Raw genomic sequence first — 11841 nt, 5'->3', positions numbered from 1 at the left:
GGAGCTGAGCCAAAAGTCGAAGCTCTCGATTTACCGGTCGATCTACGTTCCTACTAGCCTGGTACACCAGACTCAACGCTGTTCCAGCTATTGAGTCTGGCCACCATTCCCACGGAAACAATTTTCAGGGCGGAGCAAGCCACAGCAAACAGACAGCGGAGTGGACCAATCAGCGACGGGCAGACGTGACGTTAGTAAAATGGCGACCGCAGGACGATGGACTTGCGCGCGGAAGTAAACATACGAAGAGAGCGGAGTTTATTCGACATGGCTAGCGCGAGACAGACTGTTGTCAATGACTCGTGTCGATGTGTTTTTGGTCATTTAAAACTGATTTTACCGTGGATTGGAACATATTCTCGGCTCTGCCGTTCACCATCTGTGCTGCTGAAGAGACGACTTTCGACGCGCAAGAGTGACGTTGCTCGTGAAGAACACGTCACGCAAATAAATGAATCTGATTTGTCGATTGATTTTGTACCTGCTCGAAAAGGCCGTTAATGGGATGCTTTCCAGACTATACTATCAGTGTTTGAAAAATACAGGGAGACTAGTCTGGCAGAGCCAGGCTACGTTCCTACCCTCACCTATGCTCACGAACTGTGGGTCGTGACCGAAAGAACAAGATCCCCGATGCAAGCGGCCGAAATGAGTTTCCTCCGCAGGGTGTCCGGGCTCTCCCTTAGAGATAGGGTGAGAAGCTCGGTCATCTGGGAGGGGCTTGGTGTCGAGCCGCTACTCCTCCGTGTTGAGAGGAGCCAGTTGAGGTGGCTCAGGCATCTGGTTCGGATGCCTCCTGGACGCCTCCCTGGAGAGGTGTTCCAGGCATGTCCCACCGGCGGGAGGCCCCGGGGTCGACCCAGGACACGCTGGAGAGACTATGTCGCTCGGCTGTCCTGGGAACGCCTTGGAATCCCGCTGGAGGAGCTGGCTGAAGTGGCTGGGGAGAGGCAAGTCTGGGCTTCCCTGCTAAAGCTGCTGACCCCGCGACCCGACCCCGGACTAAGTGGAAGATAATGGCTAGATGGATGGATTTAATATAAAATTCAGATTTAGGATATATATTTCGGATATAAATTTCATATATAGATTTAGAATATAAATTTAAAAAATATATAGAGAGAATATAAATTTATATAGATTTACATTTAAGATTTAAATAAATATTTAGTTCTGGATTTAAACATTCAAGTCCAATACTTATTATTTAAAAATAAATATTTAAGTTGCTAAATCATGTTGTAAATGTCCCAAAAAAAGACTGTAAACATTTCACACCACATTTTTAACACTGCGTGGCGCTAAATGTGAGAAAATGTTGTCGTAATTTTCGGCATGTGCTGCTTTACAAACGGCGCCCCATAATATTCAGGCACCAAAATAAAACCACAATGTTACAAATAGCACATGAATTTTCTTTTTATTTAAGAAACACAAAGGATAGGGGCATGTTGGTTCAACATATAGCGTTGTCAAAATTTTCCTCAACTGAGCCAACTTCAGTCACTTTTCAGAATTAAAACAAGAAATATACAAACACAAAAAAATAATTTTGACGAAAAGTGCACCTTTTGATAAGAGGTCAACCCAATAACCAATGCTGGATTTGAAAACCAAACACATCTCGCGTGACGACGCTTCTATTCCGTAACAGTGTACATATGAAAATCCAGTTTCAGAAATTGACCTTATAGCATCCTAAACTGGATCAGAGCCTAGGCTTGATCTCCAAATCACATATTCACATTCCAACAAATATGTTTTCAATTTGCTGCAATTTACAGCCTGATCATGGGACACAATTTCTGGGAGGTCTCAATCTTGAGGGGGCGGTGCAACAGGCAACACATGATACCCAGAGAGGGAACATCAATGCTCTAAAACAGCAGAGGGAAAGAGGTTAAAGCGGAATTTCAGAACTTTTTACATTAGGCTTAATCTTTGCGTTAGCGGGAGTTAAATTAGTCGGTGGAGTTGATTTCAACAAATTCCATCCAGTTTCTTAATTGTTTATTTATTTCAGGGCTCCGGCGTGGCTAAGCTAGTGCGTGTCAATGGTCCATTCCTAGCATGCCAATGGCGTACCGCAAGCAACAGGTCACTTCCGCTCGTTAATATTCATGACGTTAGCTATTGTTGCTAAGGAGGGATACGCTACCATTTGTCCCCAATTGGAAATGAATGGTAATCGTGTACGATGTACGTTTACAGAGCTAAACCTACCAATTCTGTCCGAAAGTGATGTCCCCGGTGCCAAATTCACTGGTAAAGATGTGGAAGAACATAAAAATGTTCAGTTAAAGAGATGGCTTGAATGTCAAGGGCTGAAAAAGAGGTAGCCAGAGGTAACTTTTCTATTGACACCTTTTTCTTACGCGACTGACAATGACATTCTGCTGTTTCAACAAGCTATCCTTTACCACCAGCCCTGTCTTTCTTATATATTATATCCTCTGGTTGTCCTATGTCTCTGACCGTTCTTGGGGGTAATTTATATTGTTAGTTTTGTGTAGCGATCGCAAATGCTACTCGTTGACAGCCATCGAACAATTTTCATTTTTTCAATTATAACAAATCTTAATTCTATAATTTATTTACACTTCTTCTTACTAAAGTTTTTTTTTTTTTTTTTTTTTTTTAACAACAGAAAAGGTAACAGTGGCAGTTATATACCATTTTAATTCTTTTCAGGTCATTCATTGTTAGACAGAAGCAGCACGGCACAACGTCACGCTAAGAAATACGTTTAAAATGTCAAAAGGGCTTACTTCTTTGTCCATGCCAAACCAACAAAATGTTTACAGCATATGAAATGTGAATGGATTCACCAAGCTGGCGTTAAAAGTCCGCGCAAGTTCATTCATTCTTCACATTTTATCCTTTTCAGTTTTTGGTTTCGGGAAACGTATGAAGAAAACATCCTTCATTTGTCGTAATGTCTAGAGTCGTTTCTACAAGTTCCAAAAAAGCAATGAGTGATGCCTGTTCATTTTAAAAAGATTACCGGAGAAAAGTAGCAGAAATCACATAGATTCTACGCGAGGGCGGGTCTATAACGTCCCACTTCCGCTTTATGATGCGACGTCACGGTCTAAAAATAGCATTCGTACGATACGCTATTAAAAAAAAAACTATATTAACAGATCTAACATAGTCAAATAAATTCAAAATGCAGATTGTTGTTCAAAATACCCATGCAGCCAAAACAATGTCACACCAAACCGCCGTAATTCATTCATTTCTACAGGTCCATTTTTTTTAGATTCGTAATGCGACCCCAATAGAGAAGAGTGATTCGCCCACTTTTGCTTCCCCTCATTTGAGGAATGCGGGAAGTTGGACTTATTCCACTCGGATGGTACCAGTTGCGACCTTGAAACATTCCAAGCGTTTTTTATTTTTTTTATTTTGGCCATTAAAAGACATATTGACCCCCAGCAAACATGGCTTCTCGTAAGCGATCAAAAAGTGAAGGAAAAACTAATAGTGGAGGAAAAATGATGGCTAAGGTAAACAGACCACGCTGTAAACTGCCTTAAGTTTTACTATTGACGGTCTGCTTTTCGATGGGCAGCGCATTTTGTCAAGTGAAGTCTGATTGAAGCAACTCGTGAAGTCGGGGTACTTTTTTTCTCTGATATCGTGACCAGGCCCCCTCGATTCGAGTAGCGTTCCAATGATATTTATCCTGGTCGGAGGTTGGAAAACTCCAATTTCCCGCCTTCCTCAAATGCAGCATCAGTCTACAGACTCTAGACCAGTGGTTCTTAACCTTGCTAAAGGTACCGAACCCCATGAGGTTCACAAGTTCATTAACCGAACCCTTTTGAATTAGAGCAATCTTTTTTTTTTTTTTTCCAAATTCAAAATCGATTTATCCCAGCTAGCAAGCTAAAACCCAAAGAATTTCCATTCAAATTTCTTCTCAGGATGTTTGAAACAGGCCAAAATGTACTGTATGTTTTTTAGCTTTATCATCAGACCACTAAACCAATACTGGCCCAATGCACACATCTTAGATTTGTCATTCAAATTAAGAGAAATATATCTTATATTGTTCAACATTAAACCTGCTTGGTTGCATTAACCTTGACCGTGCGGTTTCTGTCATGTTTACATCTCAAATCATATCAAAATGATCACCAAATTTGTACACAAAGTCTTTATTAAAAAAAATAAAATAAACATGAATCTTGTCACAAATCTGTTGTACTTCCTCATACCAAGTGAGAGTCAACCTTCCACTGAGCAAACCAGTTCCTCTAGAGCAGTCCAAACTTTTTGCACAGGGGACCAGATTTGGTGTGGTAAAAATGTGGGGGGCCGACCTTGGCTGACGTCCTTTACGTAGAAGAATATATTTAAGCAAAATTTTAGCAAGCCATTCTGTGTGTCACATTCGCTTTTTTTTTTTTAAATTAATAATTTCAACAATCTCGCAACTAGCCTTTGTGGCGTTCTCTTTCGACTCTCGGGCTCTTGCTGAATACTGCTGTTGTAAAATTAAACTAGCTTCAATTTGCTTCAATTTCTCGTTGCTTATCTTCCCTGTAATCTTGACGTACATGTCAGCGTGTCTTGTTTGGTAATATCGCCTCATATTGAATTCAACAGCGACTGTCTCTTTGCAAATGAGGCAGACACAGTTGTTGCTGATTTTAGAGAAGAAATAGTCCAATTTCCACCTATCCTTGAAGCGTCGGCCATCGCAGTCAACCTTATTTTTTGTTAATTGTCGCCATTTTAGAAAATTGGAAGGGTCACACGGGGTAATGTGTCTTAGAGTGCTGCTGCCTTTTAGTGGGTAAATGAGGAGCAGCATTTAGTGTGTAAGCTACTTCATATGCTGGTAGCAGTACTGCTGACCAATCTATTAAGTCTGTGTGCGGGCCAGACGTTATTGATTTTATGACAGAAGCTGGGGGCCGGATGAAATTTGACCACAGGCCACATTTGGCCCCCGGGCCGGACTTTGGACATGTCTGCTTTAGAGCTAGCAGTTGAAAGAATTGGACTAAAGCCTGTAAATTGTGGACTAACCAGTACAAAACCTGGTCTAAAACACCACTTTCATAGTGTCAGTCAATGTCCGAAAATAGGGTCTTAACCTTCACCGAACCCCTTACACTGACCAACCAAACCCCTGGGGTTCGATCGACCCAGGTTAAGAGCCACTGCTCTAGACTGAAGAACAGCAACATAGTGAAACATGCGTTTAGAGAATGTGGAAACAGACAAGAAAATGGGCAAATAAGAGGAACAAGGAATACTTCGAACTGTGGATACTTGCTGCTGGTTACGACATGAACACACCGGTGAAAAAAAATTATCACTCCGCTCTGCAGCCTTTTACTTACAGAGCTGCTGGATTACAAATGTTGCTGTTCATGCTGCAGTTATTGACATGCAATGGTAAGTTTTAATAACTTCATCCTGAAAACATAGCCAACACTATTAATTGCATGGGTCATTGGTGATTTTCATGCGTGCATATGTTGTTTTTTATTAGCATGCTAGTATAGGCTCATTGACTCGCGCTAGCTTAGCCGCTCCATAACCCTGAAACTAACAAACTAACTAACTAGTGGTGTCAACAATAATCGATGCGGCGATGCATCCCAATGCGGGGCATGGACGATTCGATTCGATGCAGGCAACAAGCCGAATCGATTCAGCGCATTTTAAAATATATATGTATGTTCAAAAATCTTCCCTGCGCAATTCCGGTAATGCAACGGATTTGGTTTTCCCATTTGTATTATTATTCTCATGTTTCATTTTTTACACACCGCATAACTCTGGTCAAGTTTCCCACCAACCTCGTAGAAGCCAAAATGTCTCCAGATGTCTGCTTTCAATGTCTTAGGTGCATCAATAATCTTTCTTGCTCCCTCTTTCTCTGCTTCAGCCATTGTTATGTTATCTCCTATCTCTTAGAGGTTAGATCTTGTGCCCGAACCAGATTAACATTTTGGGCCCGAATTTGGGTCGGGCCCAAAATGTTAAGCATTCACGTTTGGGTGAGGGCCGCCGCGCCGGACTAATAAATTATTTTTAAAAAAGAGATAAAACCGAGAGCAGGCTCTATGTATTGTGCATTTGCTTGCGCAAGCACATGAACGCCGTGGCCCGCATGTTTTTTTTATATTAGCTTTCCCAGCGTTATTTCATTGTGTAAATGCTTTTATAAGGATCATAAAAATATGTAGACTATTTAAACATTAAGAAAACTTGCGTTTTTTTCTGCCAACTGAGAATTCGTTACGAAAGACACTTTTATTCATGCACACAAAGGCAACACAAATGTGATCCTTTTGAATCTTCTCCTCTGTGTGTCTGCAAAACCGCATGTTTTTTGTTATATTAAACTTTCCCGGCGTTATTTGGTTGTGTAAATGCTTTTATAATCATAAAAATATATAGACTAATTAAACATTAAGAAAACGTTTTTTTCTGCCAACTGGAAGACATTAAAATAAATTGCTGCTGCTGCGTTTTTCCCCGCGTCAAAATTCGGGTTTTTCGGGCCGGGCCTGCAAATCTAGTTAATTGATTGGGCTCGGGCCGGGTCGGGCTTCAATACCAGCGTGCCGTGTTGGGTCGGGCTGGATTTTTTAGTGCCGATCTAACCTCTATTGCACATATAGTGGGCTAGGCCTACATTTTACTTTTGTTCTACTACTATTGCAACAGTATATTTACAGGTCTTGATAAAAAATCAGTCAGGAAGCTGCAGCTAGTACAGAATGCTGCAGCCAGAGTCCTCACAAATACAAGGAAGCTGGACCACATTACACCGGTTTTGAAATCGCTACATTGGCTTCCAATGAGTCAAAGGATAGACTATAAAATACGACTGCTCGTCTACAAAACACTTAATGGCCTTGGACCAAAATACATGCTTGACTTGTTAGATTCCTATGAGACATCTAGACCTCTAAGGTCATCTGGAACCGGTCTTCTGCATGTTCCAAGAACAAGAACCAAGCAGGGTGAGGCAGCATTTAGTTATTATGCTCCTCACCTCTGGAACAAGTTACCTGAACGTCTGAAGTATGCTCAAACTGTTAGCTCTTTTAAATCAGGGCTAAAACGCTTTTGTTTAGCACTGCATATCCATAACTGTCTATATATTTCAATCTACCTGCTTTCTATTCCTCTTGTGCTTATCTCCATTGCTGATTTCAATTACTATTATTATTAGTAGTTTTTGTTTTATTTTTTTGTTTAATTTTTATTTATTTATTTTTATTCTGTGATTGGTTTTTACGTTGTGTTGATTTAAATGTGATTTTTATGATCTTCATGTGATGTAAAGCACTTTGAATTGCCCTGTGTTGAATTGTGCTATATAAATACATTTGCCTTGCCTTTGCCTTGCCTTACATTGCAATTTAGTTGATGTTTTGTTTGCAACTGAACTGATCCCTGGATTGATATTGCGATAAAGATGCTGCTGCACTACAATATTTTCTTTGTCGTTTTCTTTAATATTTACTTGAATATTTTTATTGATGGGTCGTTGTGACTAAAATACAGTGACTGTTATTACTGATTTTGCACAGGAGTTCAGATGTTGCACTGTGTGAAAGGCTGCTACTGTGTGTAATAAAAAAGAGAAAGCCCTGGTCTCATTCAAAGCACTAATTAAATGCTGTGATCTGTTTTTTAAAAACATATAGATCTGAAAGTATTTTTATTTGACTTCAACCAGGAGTGACACAAGAGCCAATAAAATGTTGTTTAATGTCTGACCGCTTGTGTTGCCTCATGATTCATGAAAAATATGCTTTGCTTTAGAATTTTAATGCATCCCAGGCTTTAATGCATCTCGATGCATTGCCGAATCGAATCGTGACCCTCTGAATCGAATTGTGGCCCTCCGAATCGTAATCGAATTGAATCGTGAGGGCAGTGCCGATGCACACCTCTATAACTAACTGCACGGAATTTGTTGAAATCAGTTCCACCGACTGATTAAACCCCCGCTAACTTGAAGTTTAAGCATAATGTCAAAAATTCTGAACTTCCCCTTTAAAATTTGAATAATAAATAAGATTGAAGCGGCACTAACTAACAAGATGTAGCTTAGTGAAATATTTTAAGCTCACAAACATGAGAAAACTGTTGTTCTTTAAAAAATGAAAGGGATGGTGGGCATTCCCGATCAGAGGCAGACAGGTCACAGCAACAAGCTAACAATTGGTGCTGATTGGTTCACCTCAAAAGCACACATTTCACTAAAGCATCACTAAAACATCTCAAGGCACCTCTGGGCTAATAAGCAATCTCAGTTGACGCGATAAGACGTACCCAAGTGGCTTTCAAAAGCTACATAGAAAGTATGAAACTCCATTTTTTTGAGATCTACTCAATCAAACAAGGCTGCGGTGTTAAAAACATACAATCATTTCATTGTGAACTCAAACGAACACACACGTGAGTAAATGTAAGCAAAAAAAAACATTGTCAATCTGAACTGTCTTATCAAACAAAATAAGCTTTGCGGAAATTATGCCCCCACCTCTTTTGAAACCATTTTAAATCAGTCAAAATGACTTGGTTTGTTGCATGTACAAATTACAATGAAGTGAATGCTAGAAAAGGCACACATAAATTGCAGACTTCTGCTACGCTTCCTCTGTCAGTACTTGGTCTAATTTGGTTGTTATTACTATATAATAATGTGTCATTTACAAAAAAATCGGGAATCTATTAAAACTGTTTAAAAAAAAAACAAAGAAAAAGAAAACGTACTGTAATCACATGTCTATGCGCTGTAACCTAGTGTCGGACATTTTATATAGCACCGAGCCTTCTTTTTTATGTTAAAAAAAAAAGAAAGAAAACACAAGTTCTCCAAAAGGTCTTGTCAAAACTTGTGATCATTATTTGTTGTTGATGACCTGAGTTGTGAACTGAAACTGCATGTGGCTGTATGTGCTCCGTCCCCATAGCAAGCGCACTCACGCCAAACACAAAAACGACGACAAAAAATCTTAGACATTATCAAGTCGTAGTAACCGTCAGGTTGCAGTGAGGAAAGGGTTTGGTATATGTAGGATTTATAGATTAAGTGCGGGGTGATGATTGACATTGGAAATATTGACGCCTTGAGTAATGAGTGGCGATATGAATTTTATCCGCTAGATGAGGCAATGGGCAATCGTGAAAACCTCTGGATAAGCAGTGTAAAATGCCAGAACATTTTCTAGGAAGTGCAGTTAGGGTTAGTTTGCAAGACCCCCCCCCCCCCATTATATATTCATATGCATATAAATAAAAATTCAGTGCCGTAAAAACCTCTCTGATGCCATGGGATTTGATTTTGCATGGCCAAAACTACTGCTCAAAGTGTGTAAACTGCACTGTAATCCTTCTTCCTGAATTAAAAAAAAATGAGGAAGAGAAGAAATGTTAATGCTTTTCTGATTTGTTTTGGTTTCACCTCACCAAGATCTTGTCGTAACGTCTGATTTTTTTGGTAGCAGCTAAGCACCAACTTTGTGTAAGGTTCTACGTGTGTCAGTCTCTCTGCACGAGTGCGTGGATAAAATCACTCCAGAGTCTGTGTTTATGTCTGCGTACTGCATAAATGTACTGTATTTGGGAGTTTGTCTTTGCACGTGTTCAGTGTGTAAGTTCTATGACGTGCATGGCTGCACGTTGACGCTGTGAGCCGCATGGGCTTGCAGATCGATGGTCTGGATCCGCTGATCTTCTGGGCGGGCGTTCATCAGGGATAGGTTCCTCACGCACCCCCTTATTCCAGAAGAAAACTTCCCTCCAGTCATGGCCGCCATGTCTGGAGCTCCACCTGTCACACAACCATAAACACTTCCTTAAAGGGTATTATAATACTAAAGGGCTGTGAAATATCAATATAACCAGTGTTGTGACAGATTACTTAAAAAAGTAATTTAATTACTGATTACTGATTACACCTCAAAAAAGTAATCTAGTTACTAGGGCTGTCAAAATGATCGCGTTAACGGGCGTTAATTAATTTTTTAAATTAATCACGTTAAAATATTTGACGCAGTTAACGCAGATTACCCGCTCAGACAGATTTAAATGACGGTACAGTGAAACACCACTTGTTAATTGTGTTTTATGGAGTTTTGCCACCCTCTGCTGGCGCTTGGGTGCGACTGATTTTATAGGCTTCAGCCATCCATGAGCATTGTGTAAGTAATTATTGACATCAACAATGGCGGGCTACTAGTTTATTTTTTGATTGAAAATTTTACAAATTTCATTAAAACGAAAACATCAAGAGGGGTTTTAATATAAAATTTCTATAAATTGTACTAAAATTTTTCTTTTAAGAACTACAAGTGTTTCTATCCATGGATCGCTTTAACAGAATGTTAATAATGTTAATGCCATCTTGTTGATTTATTGTTATAATAAACAAATACAGTCCTTATGTACTGTATGTTGAATGTATATATCCATCTTGTCTTGTCTTTCCATTCCAAAAATAATTTACACAAAAATATGGCATATTTTATAGATGGTTTGAATTGCGATTAATTACGATTAATTAATTTTTAAGCTGTAATTAACTCGATTAATTTTAATCGTTTGACAGCCCTACTAGTTACTTTACGATTACTTGATCATCAAAGTAACTAAGTTACTATAAAAGTAACTTATCAGTTAGTTTTTACCAATTTTTCTCCTTTTGCTGCCTCAACATAAAAATGACAACAAAAAATGTCATTGCATGTAATTGAATTTTTCACATAAGGCTTAATCTTTGAGTTAGCGGGGGGAATTAGTCGATGGAGTTGATTTCAACCACCATTGACTCGCGCTAGCTTAGCCACCCCGGACCTCTGAAACTAACAAATAACTGTGAAACTGCACGGAATTTGTTCAAATCAACTCCAACCGCTAAATAAACCCCCGCTAACTCCAAGATAAAGCCTAATGTCAAAAATTCTGAACTTCCCCTTTAAAATAAAGACCTAGCTGTTAAAATAGTGTCTATAAAAGTTGTAAAGCAATAAAACAAACAACAAAAATTATTGAAATGAACAAGAATCCTACAACGTATTTCATAATGGGTCAAAATCATTTTTCGAGCAGATCATGTGACTAGCACCTAAGACACTATCTTTCACTTTGCTATGCCAAAACTACACCTGTGGAGGCAAGATGGGTATTTAGAATTTCTGTAAACCTAAGCTTTCAAACGCAACCAACAACAACTGAGCTTGAACAGTTTTATATATATGTATATATATACAGTATTGGCCAAAAGTTTGGCGACACCTCAAAGGTGGACACTTTGAAGAATGTAGAATATAAAACCTGTTTTCAGTTATTTCACTTTTTTTTTGCCATTCCACATGTTCGTTCATAGTTTTGATATATTCAGAGAGGATTTACAATAGTAGGGAAAATATATAAAACGTAAAAATGTTTAGGCGTGTCCAAACTTTTGACTTTAGTTTCAGTCATCAGCATGCTTTGCCCCCAGCCCCACAAAAGTAAAACTCCGCCTATGGTTACAAACACTGACAGTAAAATGTGCATAAAGGCTGGTTACAAACTGTGGAAGTGCTGGCTGTCTTGTTACCCTCGGCTTTTTCGAGTTTTGTCGCGTTGTCCTGTAATTCCAAGTTCTTCCTTGTTGAATTGGATGTAGAGTTTTTAGCGGCCGACAGTCTTTTTCAGCCAGCGTAAAGTTTGCAACGCACGGAGATATTTTTGTCATCTTTACTGGACAGAAATGTGAAGTAATGGCTGTATTTCCAGTGAGCAAATGCATCCATTTGCGGCATATATCCTGCCTTTCGCTGTTAGCCTCGCTGCCTCGTCAGAATGCTATGT

The 11841-nt window shown here is 39.4% G+C and overlaps 1 protein-coding gene across 4 annotated transcripts in view; it reads right to left on the bottom strand.

Moving 5' to 3' along the window:
• Positions 1–1384: 1384 nt before the first annotated feature.
• Positions 1385–11841, bottom strand: part of hspg2 (heparan sulfate proteoglycan 2) — a 272063-nt gene continuing 261606 nt past the window's right edge. For all 4 annotated transcript variants that reach the window (XM_057828660.1, XM_057828670.1, XM_057828678.1 and 1 more), the window contains one exon: positions 1385–9817. In XM_057828660.1, the coding sequence (XP_057684643.1) occupies positions 9645–9817 (173 nt within the window). In that variant the 3' untranslated portion in view covers positions 1385–9644. The remainder of the gene's footprint in view (positions 9818–11841) is intronic.

The sequence above is a fragment of the Corythoichthys intestinalis genome, chromosome 2, assembly GCF_030265065.1.
Source record: "Corythoichthys intestinalis isolate RoL2023-P3 chromosome 2, ASM3026506v1, whole genome shotgun sequence".
Taxonomy (NCBI): domain Eukaryota; kingdom Metazoa; phylum Chordata; class Actinopteri; order Syngnathiformes; family Syngnathidae; genus Corythoichthys; species Corythoichthys intestinalis.
This window is presented reverse-complemented; position numbering and strand designations above follow the sequence as displayed.